Source organism: Scardinius erythrophthalmus, assembly GCF_964197995.2.
Source record: "Scardinius erythrophthalmus genome assembly, chromosome: 2".
Classification (NCBI taxonomy): domain Eukaryota; kingdom Metazoa; phylum Chordata; class Actinopteri; order Cypriniformes; family Leuciscidae; genus Scardinius; species Scardinius erythrophthalmus.
In genome coordinates, this window is record NC_138222.1 from 55201071 (window position 1) to 55218498 (window position 17428).

Consider the following 17428-nt stretch of genomic DNA (forward strand, 5'->3'; position numbering starts at 1 on the left):
AGAACTGGAAGAGAGGGCTATACTTTCTGAGAAAACAAAGGAAATTAACATTTGAACTTTCTTGCTATATTACCATCCCCATTCGAGACACGATCACACCTGACTTGATCACCTCCCAATTTACACATCATTCCCTTCACCCATCCCTACCTGAATTCACCCCAAAATCTATATGGTTTAATATGAACAATTATCAAGCACTGCACGAAGCACTGCTACTTGGGCGGAGTGATTTGCTCGCAGCACCTGAGAAGCCCCGTGATGAGGAGCAGAGAGTTCGCTCAGAGTTGGAGTAAATCACTCTGCAGAAGTAGCAGTGCTTCGCTTTCCGAGAATATAGTTCTCAGTATATATACGGTTAGAAGATGGCTGTGTCTCATCATGTGACCTTGTTATTTGTACACGCTGTGACTATACAAATCACAACATGTAAATAGGAAAATGTTGGCGTTATTTTGTCACTTATTGGGAGCAATATGCTAGCTAGAACCATTTACCTCTAGTCTTTGTGCTAAGCTAGGCTAGTGGTGGGTGCGTCAGACAGAGTTACATGTTTCGCTGTATATCCTATGTTTTTATTAATAATTTTGGTGTATTTTATTGTTCCTTTTTGTGTGTTTTTCAAAATGAACTGAATTCATTTTGAGTCTGCATTCATCATTCACAGCTGTAGAAATAACCTTTAAATTAGTTTGGGCAAATGAGGACATAAATTAGGTTAACCTACTGCATGTACCCATAGAAAAATAAATAAATATAAAAATGACCAACTGATTCAAGAAGAATGATCCAGGAATTTCACTTTTCCGGTTACATGACGAAAGTTTGGTCACCATGATTACGTTATATGTAACAGTCACTTATTTTTGTTAGCTGGGTAAATTGTAGGCTAAGGGTTAAATGTTAAAATGGACTGCCATAGAAGTCTGTATGAACTCCGCAAGCTTCAGATGGGAGAAGGGCGGAAACATTCCGAAAACCCCATATCGGAGTCTTTTTCAGGGATTTTGGCCGCAATATAACTATTGTTTTGAACGCATACTTAAAGAACAGCCGAAGAAAATGACGAGTAAGATATCTTATAAATAATGTGTATTTTATAAATTGTTATTTGCAACAACCGAACCTGGACTGATCCGAGACTTCTTCTGACGCTGTTCCTCAGGCGAACCCGAGGCAGATGTGTCGGATGTTGCAGCGCAGAGCGCGAGCGATTCAGGCGAAGCGGGGACGTTAGTGGAAGTTACTTTCCAGAAGAACCCACGTCAAAAATACAAATACCTGGAGGCAGAACCCAAGATTTTAGGGGTAACGTTACACGTAAAGTTCGCGTCAAAGTGGAATGCAATATGTTGTGAAACACGTCCACTACTGAAGAGTTGTATACATGATATGTCTCATGATCCACAGGTGACGGAGATCGCGCTGACTGTCTTCTTCATTGGTTGCAGAATTACGTTTTTTATAGGAATGTCTTTTGACTACAGATTTCGGTATGATTTCAAGATGTCTTTTGAATGGATGATAGACACCATCATGCTAGCGTTTTCCGTCGTCGTAAGTGTGTTTTAACTGTAGCCATAATTATTATATATTTTTTAACATATTTAATAAGCCTGCTTATAAGCCATTTTAAGTTGGTTTGCTGGTCTTAACCAATTTAAGCTGTTCCAATACCTGGTTCATGCCTTGACGGCTAAATCAGAGATTGGAGGGTCACTGTCCTGCAGCCAGAGCCGCCTTAACCTAATGTTAGGCCCCGGGGCTGAGAGGTTTTGTAGGCCCCCCATTCACTCGATTTATAGAGTCTCATTTTAAAAAAGTGTAATGAGTTTTCCCTCTTTGAACCAGAAAACACCATAAAATTGTTATTAACATATCACTGAGCCAACTTGAGCATAAACACAAGACACTTTATTTAACAACCACACACAGTAACTAAATTTCAACTTTATGCAAATGAGAAGCGAGCGACAACCAATAGGAAAGAAGCCTTGTGGAGCTCAGCTCCCCGTCACCATCTCGAGTGCAGTGCAGGCAAGACAGAAGAGTTCGAGGGCGATTTCACTGTTTTATATGATTTGACTGTAACTAACCACAAACATGGATATAATAAAATGATGCATGGAAAAGAAACTGTCGACAGTCTCAGTGAGTTTAATTCATACATTTATAGTTCGAGTGTTGTAGTTTTATGATGCAAGTTTAGCACTGCTGCAGTTGATTTTAGTTTCCCTTGCATTATGTCGACTATTAGAGACAAGAAAATGTATTATTTGTTAAATTCGGATGACGTTTTAGTAATTTATGACAGTATGAGTGAGTTTAATTTGTAGATTGATCGATCGTTATTCTAGTAAATTATTTAATCCCTGAACACTGCTGTGTGGTAATATAAAAACACTCTCCCTAACAGCATACTGTTTCTTTTGAGCCTAATTCCTAGTTAAATTAAAATAATATAGTTCTATCACTTGTGATGGTGTTTTGTATGTGGCCAGACGAGCAGTCTACCAATAACATTAGAGCGACAGCACTACCAACGGCCACAAGCGACTTCACAGTATAGAGACTAGCGACATACAGCGACAAAACCTGACAAGTTACAAAACAATATGACCTTTTCAGCTCATCATGAACCTGAACATGGGAGGCCCCTGAACTTGGGAGGCCCCCGGGCTTCAGCCCAGGTAAGCCCGTGCATTAAGGCGGCCTTGCCTGCAGCTGTGACCCTGAAAAACTCTATAACCTGCTTTCCAGTGATCCTGAAGACATTGGCTGCGTCTGAAATCGCTTACTGTCTTGTGTACTTGTGTAGGCTACTGTTGAATAGCCTAAGTAATTACTTCACGGTTGTTAAAAAAAGTATGTTCTGGGTCATTCCTGGGATTCGGTAATATTTCAGTCCCTTAGATTTTTGAAAGTGGTGGTTCACCAAAATGAAATGTTAAAAGCTTTTCACAATACTTTGGAATGTCCTTTATAATGATTACAAATAATTATTGCATTTAAATAATTTTTATCATTAAAAAAAATCTTATTTCTGTCTTACAGCAAGCATTTTGTCATGTCCCTGAGGTTCTTCGCTGAATTTGTACTTGGAAAATAATTAATAAAATGTGCACAGTGTTTATAATTTTCGGCAATAATGCAAGTATTTATTTGTGTTCTTTGCTTTTGAAAAGAAAAACATTTAAAAAATGCAAGATATTTTATAAAAAACAACTTATAAAGTTACGTCCCTCAGTCTGAACTCAACCCCGTCACGCCAACCATTCTCCGCCCATAATAATTTAGACTCCACCCATATGTGACATCATTCACTGGAAGTTGCATCATTCAGCTCTCTTCAACAGCATGGTGCAGAAGAAGTTGAGTGATATCACACTTTTTATTCATTTTTTGAGGTGTATTATAGTCAGGGAGGTTACTGTCAAGCTTAACAACTCAACCCCATCACACTCAACCCCGTCACATATGTCATTGTTTCGGGGTTGTAACCTTTGTGACAGGGTTGAGTTATTCATTTAATTTAATCAATGATTTCAGTTTATAAAATTAATTTCAGTAAATATTATTACCAAATTATTACCAAAATCATAACTAATAAGTTGAGAGTAGAAAATTAGTTTAGAGCATGTACCATACCATACCATCTTCTTCCGCTTATCCGGGGCTGGGTCACGGGGGTAGCAGTCTAAGCAGAGATGCCCAGACTTCCCTCTCCCTAGACACTTCCTCCAGCTCTTCCGGGGGGACACCAAGGCATTCCTAGGCCAGCCGGGAGACTCCTCCCAGTGGGACGCGCCGGGAACACCTTCCCGGGAAGGCAGGAGGCAACCGGAAAAGATGCCCGAGCCACCTCAGCTGGCCCTTCTCGATGTGGAGGAGCAGCGGCTCTACTCTGAGCTCCTCCCGAGTGACCGAGCTCCTCACCCTATCTCTAAGGGATCGCCCAGCCACCCTGCGGAGAAAGCTCATTTCGGCCGCCTGTATCCGGGATCTTGTCCTTTCAGTCATGACCCAAAGCTCATAACCATAGGTGAGGGTAGGAACGTAGATTGACCGGTAAATCGAGAGCTTCGCCTTGCGGCTCAACTCTTTCTTCACCACGACAGACTGGTACATCGACCGCATTACTGCAGAGGCTGCTCTGATCCGTCTGTCAATCTCCCGTTCCATCCTTCCCTCACTCGTGAACAAGACCCCAAGATACTTGAACTCCTCCACTTGAGGCAGGAACTCTCCACCAACCTGAAGTGGGCAAGCCACCCTTTTCCGACTGAGAACCATGGCCTCGGATTTAGAGGTGCCGATTCTCATCCCAGCCGCTTCACACTTGGCTGCAAAGCGTCCCAGTGCATGCTGAAGGTCCTGGTCTGATGGAGCCAGCATGACAACATGTCCCCAAACCTGACCCCCTCCGGCCCCTGGCTGCGCCTAGAAATTCTGTCCATAAAAATTATGAACAGAACCGGCGACAAAGGGCAGCCCTGCCGGAGTCCAACATGCACTGGGAACAAGTCTGACTTACTGCCGGCAATGCGAACCAAGCTCCTGCTCCGGTCGCACAGGGACCGGACAGCCCTTAGCAAAGGACCCCAGACCCCATACTCCCGGAGCATCCTCCACAGGCCACCGTGAGGGACACAGTCGAATGCCTTCTCCAAATCCACAAAGCACATGTGGACTGGTTGGGCAAACTCCCATGAACCCTCCAGCACCCTGTAGAGGGTATAGAGCTGGTCCAGTGTTCCACGACCGGGACGAAAACCACACTGTTCCTGCTAAATCCGAGGTTCTACTATCGGCCGTATTCTCCTCAGAAGTGTGATCCCCCTGTAGTTGGAACACTACAGCACCACCGGTCCCCCTTCTTAAAAAGAGGGAGCACCATCCCGGTCTGCCAATCCAAAGGCACTGTCCCCGACCGCCACGTGATGCTGCAGAGGCATGTCAGCCAAGACAGCTCCACAACATCCAGAGGCTTGAGGTACTCAGGGCGGATCTCATCCACCCCCGGTGCCTTGCCACCGAGGAGTTTCTTGACTACATCTGTGACTTCAGCTTTGGTGATGGACGAGTCCACCTCTGACTCTGAGCCCTCAGCCTCTGCTTCCTCAATGGAAGACGTGACAGCGGGATTGAGGAGATCCTCGAAGTATTCCTTCCACCGTCCAACGACATCCCCAGTCGAGGTCAACAGCTCCCCACCTCCACTGTAGACAGCGTTGGTACGGCACTGCTTCCCTCTCCTGAGGCGCCGGATAGTTTGCCAGAATCTCTATGGGGCCAGCTGGAAGAGATTGGCCTTCCAATCTGCCGTTATCTGCTGCAGTTTTGTTTTATGTTCTAGCACTGAGGAAAGTTTTAGACACTAGTAAATTTACCTATTGTGCCCATTTGATAAAAGAATGTTTGGTAATCTATTTTTGTTTTTTCTTAGCAAAAATATTTGAAAGTTACTAACGACCGTACTGTCTGCAGTAGTTTTCTTTGTTTAAATTCTCACTGCAGTTCAGATAATAAAGTAAAAACGAAAAAAACTAAATATGACTGTCTTTATTACATGGTTGCCAAAAATAAAATAGTTTTGTTTGAGTCTCCAAGAGGGATTTTCGTATTAAACTAATACAAATTAAAAGTAGGCCAATGTGTCCTTTCAACCCTGTAACAGTATTCAACCCCATCACAGTATTCTCAACCCTGTCACATTAATATTTTTGGAAAATAAAATAAGGAAGACAATTAAAAATTAAAGCATTTCTTGCTGATTACCACCCGACATGTTAAGGGCTAACACAGTAAAATTGTGGTTTTAGTGAAACATCTAAATTAAATTTTTTCTTACTAAAATAAAGAGACCACGGACAAACAATTTGGATATTTTTAACTTCCATCAAATAAAAATGTGAAAATTATCATAAATGTTACATTTGAAGTCATTGAATTGGGATGAGGGACACATGAGCAGTAGGTAGATGTTTGTTTTATAACAAGTTTTGTGTAAAATCCTGTTTAAACTAATTAAATTTTGTCCGTTACGGGGTTGAGAATAAAAGGTGTACAAATCTGAAAAAAAACTGAAAATAATAAAAAGTCTTTAATGCCTGAGATGGGAAAATATGATTTTTTGAAGGTTTGATATGTGCCTAATAATGTGGGATATTTAGAAAAGTAATCATATGTAGTTCAAAAATGAAAAAAGTTCAAGTTGAGATATTACCGAATCCCAGGAATCCCTTCTATTTTATAAGTGTGTGTGTAGGCTACTCTAGTATGAATGTAATCCAAACAAAGTACATTCGCCACAATGTCATTATCATGTGACCCCAGGGTCAGTTGCGTCCTCTCCTGTGGCCTCATGGGATAAAGTGTCCATAATATGCACACTTCAGAATCTCGCAGGATGAAGTAGGTCATCAGTGTACTTTTTCTCTACTCTTTTATGAGTACTGTGTATTCATACATGAGAGTTTTGTCACATACTGTTTTTCGCCTACTATGAATTATGCGATTTCAGATGCAGCCATTGATTAGCTCGTTCAGGTGTTTGATTAGGGTTGGAGGCGGAGCTAAACTCTGCAGGACAGTGACCCTTCAGGACAGAAGTTGCTCATCCTTGGTGTAACACTATGTTTTCCTTAAACAGGGCATTGTTGCTGGCAGTGTGGCGATAGCAGCGCAGAAACTCCACCTACCGACAGTAAGAGTATCTGGCAACAAAAAAAGAAGGAAATTTCATATTAAAAAAGTGTCATCATGCTAGTTATGCTCTATACGTAGAATGAACCCACTGACATTTTGAGTACCCATTCAGAATGTGTCAGGAAATAAGCATTTCTGAGCTTATGTGTGTCAATTTATTTCTTAACAGCTCAAGGCATGTTTGGGGATGCAGGTGGTCACATGTGTGACATATACTTTCTGTCTCCTCGCCACGGCTAGTCGACATAAATACCCTGGTGTTTGCTGGCATTACTACCATTATAACGAGACAATTCCTGAAAACAGCACATGTACATTTGTAGGGGTAAGCTAAACTGTTTTACAGAGTAAATGTCAATGCTATTATTGTCACTGTATGCTGTTCTCCTTTGAAAATAATGCTTTCTAAATGTAGAAATTAAAGGGAAAGTTCTCCCAAACATTCTGTCATTAATTACTAACCCTCATGTTGTTAATTTTCAAAACACAAATGAAGATCTTTTTGATGAAATCTGAGTTTTCTGTCCCTCCATTGACAGCTATGCAACTACCACTTTGACGCTTCAAAAGGTTCATAAAGAGATCATAAAACTAATTCATATGAATTGAGCGGTTTAGTCCAAATTTTCTAAAGAGACTCAGTCACTTTATATGATGAACAGATTAAATTCACATATAAACATTTATCAACTCACACATTAGGGTTGGTAAACAGAAGCTCTAGGACTCGGGGATTGACAAAACAGCAATTACATGATTATGAAATATTTGCCATTAAATGATTAATATATCATTTACCCTCCTTACTCACACAGCAGGGATTCGATTATCTGACTTCAATGGATCAACTCATGGAGGCGACTCAGATCGCTCTCTCTCTCACTCTCGCCGCGTACTGTTGCAAGGTGATTCCCTGCTGCACTGCCAGATCTCATGTGGTAAGCGATGCTTATTTCATAAACCTTGCCATGTTGGCGACCAGAACGAATGATGTGAAATATGATGCAGAGTTCTCGATTGTAAACCGTTTCTGTCTTTTTCAGCCTGTCATCGCCATGATGCCACCCACAGCTCCACAGTGAAAGTGAGAGTGTGTGCACCTAAAAAGGCGTAATTGTATCTAATAATACTAATAAAACTGGCACATTATTAGACACACCAATACATTATACTATATTCAAACATAATATCACTATTTCTATACATTTATTTTAAGAGCATGAAAACATCAACCCAAGTTTGTCATTTCTTAAATAATGTGCACTATTTCTGAACACATAATTGTATAATAACCAATATGAAGTAATCAATATGAATTAATATCTTTACAATACAAAATGTAAAACGTGTAAGAATGGCCTTTTACAGAACATATACTGTAAGAATCAGTCGCTATATGGACAGTGTCAATACTCAAATAAGAGGTTATTAAAATGTAACAATTTAAAAAATTACAGGTATAATGAATGATTTTCTGTGTAGCAGCATTCTTCTAGCATACATGCATGACAACAATTATATTAATGTATTAATAGCTATGCTTCCATCCACCCATTTTAATGTGAATTTTGGGATATCGCATAAAAAAAACGCTGGATGGAAACGGCAAGATGCGCATAAAAACTTGAGAGGACAAACAGTTGGCAAAAATCCACTGTGCATGATGCTTAACACTATCTTATCATATTTATCCCAAGAAAAAACAAATAAGTTTTAATTATTCATATTGTGCATATCTTAAAATCATTACTGTAAGACTGGAGAAACTGGAAGAACTGGAAGAGAGGGCTATACTTTCTGAGAAAACAAATGAAATTAACATTTGAACTCTCTTGCTATATTACCATCCCCGAGACACGATCACACCTGACTTGATCACCTCCCAATTTACACATCATTCCCTTCACCCATCCCTACCTGAATTCACCCCAAAATCTATATGGCTTAATATGAACAATTATCAAGCACTGCACGAAGCACTGCTACTTGGTCGGAGTGATTTGCAGAAGTAGCAGTGCTTCGCTTTCTGAGAATATAGTTCTCAGTATATATACGGTTAGAAGATGGCTGTGTCTCATCATGTGACCTTGTTATTTGTACACGCTGTGACTATACAAATCACAACATGTAAATAGGAAAATGTTGGTGTTATTTTGTCACTTATTGGGAGCAGTATAGCTAGAACCATTTAGTCTTTGTGCTAAGCTAGGCTAGAGGTGGGTGCGTCAGACAGAGTTAGGGCACGCACGGAGATGAAAAGGGTATGTATGGACTTATCTAACTCTGGGGGATACGATAATTAAGCTAAGGTCCCAAAAAGTCGGCGTGTTCCTTTAAGGTCCTTGCACACTGAGTCCGAAACTTTCGTATTTGTTTTTTTCGTATCCGTCAGTCGGTGGCTGTGAATTGTCAAAACACCTCTCAAAATACTCAAGAAAGTAAGTTTCGGAGGCAGTGTGCAAAAGTGATTGACAAAACGTGAGGTTGTATTTATTTTTTAATGTGCGAAAATTTCTGACTCAATATGCAAGGACCTTTACACTTTACAACGAACAAATAGCTTTTATAAAAATGTTTCTTGTCAGTTATATCAAAAAAGTGAAACAACTGCATCAGATTGGTTAAGTAACATTACCCACAGTCTAGTACTTTTGTTCATTTTTATACCTGATTATATGGTGTCTTCCCTTAAAGGAGACATATCATGCTTTTAAATCGTTCCTTTTAACATATAAATCATACATTTGTAGTCTATATAAAGCAGAACTGCAATGCTTGGGTCTGAATTCCTCATTATTATAGCTCCACAGGCCCCCTTTTACCCCTTTTCTGGTGTGCGTCTGACATCAACTCGTTTTGGTGCGGTCTCTTTAAATACAACTGAGACACTTCATACCCCGCCCCCTCTCCAGTTTGTAGAGGTTCAACTCCACCCCGTTCGGCCATTTTTGTAGTTTGATAGCAGAGATACGATTATAGCGGCACAGAAACTTTTTATTCACACGTTATTAACAAAATGTCAACAACGGAAGACTTGTCCAGCCAGCCTTACATGTTCGAGCCAGAGTCCGGAGCCGGAGCGAGATGAAAATGAAGACGACGAACCTGCAGAAGAACGTCTTCATATGGATGTATCGCAATGGTGTGTTACTTACTGTATTTACACATGAAACTTTGGTCTTCCGACCTTTTACCACCGTGTCGATTTATTTTGATTAATATGTGCGAGGGAGAGAGAGCAAGACAGCGTCTAGTATGGAGAAGGTTTACACTTTCGCCAGGGTCTGAAGAGAGAGAGTGAACGCGCGCGCGACCGGGTCTCTCTCTCTCTGCTCGTTCTTTCAGTTAAACATGCGCACTGTCATAAGCGCGGCAGTTCATCTACATTAGACGGTGTAATGAAGCGTATGGGTTACTACATCCAACAACCGAACATTTTAACTTACCCTCTCGTAACTTCTGCATCTTTTAGCTTGGACTACAAAATTGCAGCGAGAAATAATAATGGCGGATCGCTCGAAGTGTTGGGCTGGAAGTCAATGTCCTTATTTGGCAGTTCCGCTGCAAATACTGTGACGTGATTGTTCACAAAACGTCATAGATAACAGAAAAATCTGAACAGGTTGAAAAATATGACCAAAACAGAATATAAAGATATCAACGAAGCACCTGAAGAGAATAATTTCAACTTTTCTGTACTTCTAAACACTCCAAATATACAACAAAATGCATTTAAGGGCTAAAAAAGTGGATTTAGCATGATATGTCCCCTTTAATCATCTTAAATGTCTACTAGCAAATGTTACGCTGCTAGCATAGCATAATGGTTTATAACGCTGAGCTTACAATCATGTTTCGCTGTATATCCTATGTTTTTATAAATAATTTTGGTGTATTTTATTGTTCCTTTTTGTGTGTTTTTCAAAATGAACTGAATTAATTTTGAGTCTGCATTCATCATTCACAGCTGTTGAAATAATCTTTAAATTTGTTTGGGCAAATGAGAACATAAATTAGGTTAACCTACTGCATGTACCCATAGAAAAATAAATAAATATAAAAATTACCAACTGATTCAAGAAGAATGATCCAGGAATTTCACTTTTCCGTTAACATGACGAAAGTTTGGTCACCATGATTACTATGTAACAGTCACTTATTTTTGTTAGCTGGGTAAATTGTAGGCTAGGGGTTAAATGTTAAAATGGACTGCCATAGAAGTCTGTATGAACTCCGCAAGCTCCAGATGGGAGAAGGGCGGAAACATTCCGAAAACCCCATAACGGAGTCTTTTTCAGGGATTTGGGCCGCAATATAATATAACTATTGTTTTGAACGCATAAAGACCAGCCGAAGAAAATGACGAGTAAGATATCTTATAAATAATGTGTATTTTATAAATTGTTATTTGCAACAACCGAACCTGGACTGATCGGAGACTTCTTCTGACGCTGTTCCTCAGGCGAACCCGAGGCAGATGTGTCGGATGTTGCAGCGCAGAGCGCGAGCGATTCAGGCGAAGCGGGGACGTTAGTGGAAGTTACTTTCCAGAAGAACCCACGTCAAAAATACAAATACCTGGAGGCAGAACCCAAGATTTTAGGGGTACACTTAAAGTTCGCGTCAAAGTAGAATACAATGTGTTGAACACATTGTATTCTACTTTGTGTTGTGAAACACGTCCACTACTGAAGAGTTGTAGGCTACTATATGATATGTCTCATGATCCACAGGTGACGGAGATCGCGCTGACTGTCTTCTTCATTGGTTGCAGAATTCCGTTTTTTATAGGAATATCTTTTGACTACAGATTTTGGTATGATTTCAGAATGTTTCTTGAATGGATGACAGACACCATCATGCTAGCGTTTTCCGTCGTTGTAAGTGTTCATCGTTTGTGCTTTAGCTGTAGGCATATAGGCTTATATATTTTTTACATATTTAATAAGCCTGCTAAAAGCAATTTTAAGTCCATGCCTTGACGGCTAAATCAGAGATTGGAGGGCCACTGTCCTGTTGTGACCCTGATGAAAACTCTCTACTTTCTAGTGATGAAGATATTGGCTGCGTCTGAAACCGCTTAGGCTAGGCTACTGTCTTGTTGCTACTTATGTTGAATAGCCTAAGTAATTACTTAACGATTGTTAAAAAAAGTATGTTCTATATTATAAGTGTGTGTGTAGGCTAGGGGAGACCGGGGACAGTTGCAACACTTTTTGCATTTCTCTCAGTTACCCGGAGACTATTTGACTACTAGACCAACCAAATTTATATATTAAACTTGTATCTGTCTGCTAATTACCCATACCATTTAAAGATGATTATTATGACATATCGTTCACAGTATTTATTTGAATGGAAGAAGTCAGGAACCCAGGGACGGTTGCAACATGTTAAAAATACCTTAAATTTCTCTAATTAACTTTAGCTTTTTGTCTCAATGAGCATAGAATTCTGAATATATGAACTGTTTTAGGCCTACTATAATATTATAGTATTATTTATTTAAATAATATTATTGTAGCCTATAATTTATTTATTTAGTCATATTTATCAAATAACAGTTATTGAGTTTTGTTTGTTTATGTGTAGAACATAGGTCTACATAGATTCAGTGATCAGGTGTTACAGATGCTATTCAATATGTTGTTTTATTAACAAGGTTCGGGAGGAGCACGTTAAGATAATTAACACAAGTGGAGAGCACTCAGCAATCAATGGTAAGAGGTGTATACAGAGTCGGCGCCAGGGCAGATCTACTGGAGGGGCATTGGGTCATCGGCGGGGGGGGCACTGACGTTTGACAAATATTATGACGCAGTGGCGACATCATAGTCCAACACAGCACAAATGCTATATAAAACTAAACACGTTTATTATAATTATTATTATTATTATTACAATTACATGGCTTGGTTGAATTCTAATATATAACGCGGTCTGTTATTTCTTGATAACAGCCGCTGCTAAGTATAACGTTAACACACCATTGCCATGAAAAACAGAGCGTTGCTATGGACGCAGGACTTAACCGTAGAGACGGAACGGATTATTTTCTTTAGCGGAAGCAATACAATAGTTTTTAAATAAATAAACTCCTTTTTAAATCAATATTTTGTGTCAAATTATTGATTTATTTTGTTGGTAGCCATGTAATACAACCGCCTCGCTCTACATGATCCCTTACATATCTTCTTACAGGCAGCCAAGGATACACAAATGCAGATATTACTACACATTAATTGCGCAGATATTAACATAAATAAATACATAATCTCTGTATTACATACATACTACATTACATACATAGTCTCCAATACCATCTCTGCTGTTCTTCTTCGTGCAAATTTTTTTATTCCCCAAAACTACTTCAGAGGACACTAACGTTAACAACTCGCTGGCAGACAAGACAGACCAGCTTTTGATATGAAACAAAGTCTCATTTGGTAATTTCAAACACTTCAACTTTCAAATTTGGTAATTTTTTAAAGAAAAGTAAACCGTTTTGTGGCTCTTGAATGTGTCGGACAGATCGCAGTAGAGCCTCAGTTAAAGCTGCTCGTGAAACAACCATCTCTACCTTCTAGTTAATTTATATTTATAGCGTCAAATAAACATGAATGAATATAAAAAGGAATGTTGTTTTGACCATGGAACGACGTTTGTTGCCTACCCTCCGTTTTTCAAGTTCAAATCCTCATGTTAATCTACTATGATTGGTCAGATCGCCTGTCAAACAAACTGCTGTTTGAATACACCAAACACTGATCCCTAAAACTACCCGTCATTGTAACCTTAACCAATGAAATAAGCTGCAGGGCGGGATTTCTGCTTAACTGGTTTGCGCCCAGTGGGATTTTTTAAAAATATTTTTATAGAAAGATTAAAAATACGGGAGAAATTCAGGGAAATATTTAAACGGGATGATAGCGGGATAGTAAGGTATAATACGGGAGAATCCCGGGAAAAACAGTAGGGTTGACAGGTATGGGTAGGAGGGGCATCAATAACCGCTAGGGGGGGCACGGCCCTCGAATGCCCCACCACAGCGCCGACGCTGGGTGTATATATACTCCGCAGTCTCACCTCATTCCATTGACAGTTTTTGCAGCATCCCTCCACCACCCCTTCTCCACGCTTCTAGTCCTAAACACTTACATACGGGGGGAGTACTCTGAGTTCGGGCCGAACTCCGAGTTCGGAGCCCTCCCTCCGGACAGCACGCCAAATACGCATTAAACTTTACCCCTTCAAATTATATGTAAGTGTGAACTTGTGAACTCTCCATATTTCATTGTCAGACAGGAAGAATTGAACAATTTGCAATGCAAAAAAGTTTTATTAAACATGCAACTTGTTGCAACTGTCCCCAACCCTATCAGCCATGACAGAACATCATGTGCCTGCTAGACACACTGACTTTGACACATAAAAAACCATGTCACTTAGAAGTCAACAAAACAATAATTCAAACTAAGTAGGTTTTGATTAATTCATACAAAATTTCAGGACAGTATGACAAAAATATATCTCATGAAAAAATTTACTTTCATACCTCCAAAACAAGTTTTGTTCAATAAATGCAGCAGCAGATGTTGAATATGTCTACTGTCTTTTTGGTGGGGGGAGGGTCTAACTGTGCATGTTCAGTATGAGTGTCATTAAAAATGACATGTTGCAACCATCCCCTGTTACAACTGTCCCCGGTCTCCCCTACTCTAGTATGAATGTAATCCGGACAAACTACATTCGCCACAATGTCATTTTCATGTGACACCAGGGTCAGTTGCGTTGCTCACTGTGTTTCACAAATCCTCTCCTGTGGCCTCATTAAAGTTTCCATAATATGCACACTTCAGAATCTCGTCGGATGAAGTTGGTCATCAGGGTACTTATTCTCTACTCTTTTATGAGTAGCCTACTGTGTATTCGGACATGAGTGTTTTGTCACATACTGTTTTTCGCCTACTATGAATTATGCGATTTCAGATGCAGCCATTGATTAGCTCGTTCAGGTGTTTGATTAGGGTTGGAGGCGGAGCTAAACTCTGCAGGACAGTGACCCTTCAGGACAGAAGTTGCTCATCCTTGGTGTAACACTATGTTTTCCTTAAACAGGGCATTGTTGCTGGCAGTGTGGCGATAGCAGCGCAGAAACTCCACCTACCGACAGTAAGAGTATCTGGACACATGGCTACAAAAAAAAAAGCCCACTGAAATTTTGAGTACCCATTCAGAACGTGTCAGGAAATAAGCATTTCTGAGCTTATGTGTGTCAATTTATTTCTTAACAGCTCAAGGCATGTTTGGGAATGCAGGTGGTCACATGTGTGACATATACTTTCTGTCTCCTCTTCACGGTTCATCGACATGAAAACCCTGGTGCCTGCTGGCTTTACTACCATTATAACGAGACAATTCCTGAAAACAGCACATGTATACTTTTAGAGGTAAGCTAAAGAGAAAAAGATTTTTTAAAGAGAAAATGTCATTGCTATTATTGTCACTGTATGCTGTTCTCCTTTGAAAATAATGCTCTCCATACTGGATGTGGGAAAGCAAAAACTTAACTGAAACGGTTTCTAAATGTAGAAATTAAAGGGAAAGTTCTCCCAAACATTCTGTCATTAATTACTAACCCTCATGTTGTTAATTTTCAAAACACAAATGAAGATCTTTTTGATGAAATCTGAGTTTTCTGTCCCTCCATTGACAGCTATGCAACTACCACTTTGACGCTTCAAAAGGTTCATAAAGAGATCATAAAACTAATTCATATGAATTGAGCGGTTTAGTCCAAATTTTCTGAAGAGGCTCAGTCACTTTATATGATGAACAGATTTAATTCACATATAAACATTTATCAACTCACACATCAGGGTTGGTAAACAGAAGCTCTAGGGCTCGGGGATTGACAAAACAGCAATTACTTGATTATGAAATATTTGCCATTAAATGATTAATATATCATTTACCCTCCTTACTCACACAGCAGGGATTCGATTATCTGACTTCAATAGATCAACTCATGGAGGCGACTCAGATCGCTCTCTCTCTCACTCTCGCCGCGTACTGTTGCAAGGTGATTCCCTGCTGCACTGCCAGATCTCATGTGGTAAGCGATGCTTATTTCATAAACCTTTCCATGTTGGCGGCCAGAACGAATGATGTGAAATATGATCCAGAGTTCTCGATTGTAAACCGTTTCTGTCTTTTTCAGCCTGTCATCGCCATGATGCCACCCACAGCTCCACAGTGAAAGTGAGAGTGTGTGCACCTAAAAAGACGTAATTTTATCTAATAATACTAATAATACTGGCACATTATTAGACACACCAATACATTATACTATATTCAAACATAATATCACTATATCTATACATTTATTTTAAGAGCATGAAAACATCAACCCAAGTTTGTCTTTTTTTAAATAATGTGCACTATTTCTGAACACAAAATTGTATAATAACCAGTATGAAGTAATCAATATGAATTAATATCTTTACAATACAAAATGTAAAACGTGTAAGAATGGCCTTTTACAGAACATATACTGTAAGAATCAGTCGCTATAAGGACAGTGTCAATACTCAAATAAGAGGTTATTAAAATGTAACAATTTAAAAAATTACAGGTATAATGAATGATTTTCTGTGTAGCAGCATTCTTCTAGCATACATGCATGACAACAGTTCTATTAATGTATTAATAGCTATGTTTCCATCCACCCATTTTAATGTGAATTTTGGGATATCGCATAAAAAAAAAACGCTAGATGGAAACGGCAAGATGCGCATAAAAACTTGCACTCAATTGAGTAGGATAAGTTTTTTCAACCGATAAGAAGACGTGCATAAACTATGATAGAAACAAATTTACCTTATAAATCCTAGCCTGACTTCGTCATAAGCCCTATTCGGACGGGACTAGTTTCACAGGGGGACGTTAGAGAAATATCTGTTTCACAGACGTACTTTGAGATTTTAATCCTGTCCGAATCTGCCATGTCTGTCTTTTTCTCACACGACCTCTGTAAAAATTCCAGAGCAAATTACCTACTGTTTTTCGTTAAACTCGGCGGTCCTCAGAGAAATCTAATCCCGTCCGAATGCGAATGTCTGTGATTACCGGACATTTTTTTTCCAAAACGCTTTTTCTTATGTGTTTTGGTCAACGTGAACTGCCATACAATCTCTCGCTATCGCGCCAGTATTCAAGTTTCTGCTTTTTGCGCACCGATAATGGATGTAAATGTGTTTGGTAGCCTACACTGCGAAGAAAAAATAAAATAAAAAATGAAATCAACAAGAAGAGCCAAATCACGTAAACAGTTAAGACTGGCTACTGCAATATCAGTTTCAGGTAAGATTACTTTCATTTCTGCACTTAATTACATAACGTGTAAATTATATAAGTTAAAACTTTTTATTCCGGTGGGTTTATTATAAGAACCCAGTTCTATAAAATCATGATGATACTAGTCAGAATGTGAGTCTTATACCGCTCCATAGAGATTTGATTATGGGGCGTGTCTCAACCGAACTAGGAAAAAAAAAACCTCTGCACTCAATTGGACAGACCTACAACCAATCAGAGCAACGGAGTAAATGACGCATGTCCTTCATTCATATTTTCAACCAACAAAATGTCGCGGGCGCGGCTCTCTGTTCCTCTTTTAAAATGAATGCGCTGTCGATATCTTCTATAACAGACGCGATGG

General features: G+C 39.5%; 2 protein-coding genes across 2 annotated transcripts; both read left to right on the forward strand.

Annotated features, from left to right (window-relative positions):
* The first annotated feature begins 934 nt into the window (after window positions 1-934).
* LOC308704980 (uncharacterized protein) lies at window positions 935-10653 on the forward strand. Its single transcript, XM_081389732.1, has 7 exons — window positions 935-1069; window positions 1166-1308; window positions 1411-1557; window positions 6653-6706; window positions 6878-7033; window positions 7524-7646; window positions 7752-10653. The coding sequence occupies exons 1-7, from the start codon at window positions 1063-1065 to the stop codon at window positions 7788-7790; spliced, it is 669 nt and encodes a 222-aa protein (XP_081245858.1). The 5' UTR covers window positions 935-1062; the 3' UTR covers window positions 7791-10653.
* Window positions 10654-10922: 269 nt separating this feature from the next.
* Window positions 10923-16983, forward strand: LOC308683433 (uncharacterized protein). The gene is made up of 7 exons (XM_081353905.1): window positions 10923-11074; window positions 11171-11313; window positions 11442-11588; window positions 14827-14880; window positions 15003-15158; window positions 15701-15823; window positions 15929-16983. The coding sequence occupies exons 1-7, from the start codon at window positions 11068-11070 to the stop codon at window positions 15965-15967; spliced, it is 669 nt and encodes a 222-aa protein (XP_081210031.1). The 5' UTR covers window positions 10923-11067; the 3' UTR covers window positions 15968-16983.
* Window positions 16984-17428: the final 445 nt, after the last annotated feature.

Excerpts from the sequence above, each read along its gene's own strand:
- LOC308683433 (XM_081353905.1), top strand. Across the intron at positions 11,314-11,441 it reads CAGAACCCAAGATTTTAGGG|GTGACGGAGATCGCGCTGAC; the intron begins GTACACTTAAAG and ends CATGATCCACAG. Across the intron at positions 14,881-15,002 it reads AGAAACTCCACCTACCGACA|CTCAAGGCATGTTTGGGAAT; the intron begins GTAAGAGTATCT and ends ATTTCTTAACAG.
- LOC308704980 (XM_081389732.1), top strand. Across the intron at positions 1,309-1,410 it reads CAGAACCCAAGATTTTAGGG|GTGACGGAGATCGCGCTGAC; the intron begins GTAACGTTACAC and ends CATGATCCACAG. Across the intron at positions 1,558-6,652 it reads TGCTAGCGTTTTCCGTCGTC|GGCATTGTTGCTGGCAGTGT; the intron begins GTAAGTGTGTTT and ends TTCCTTAAACAG.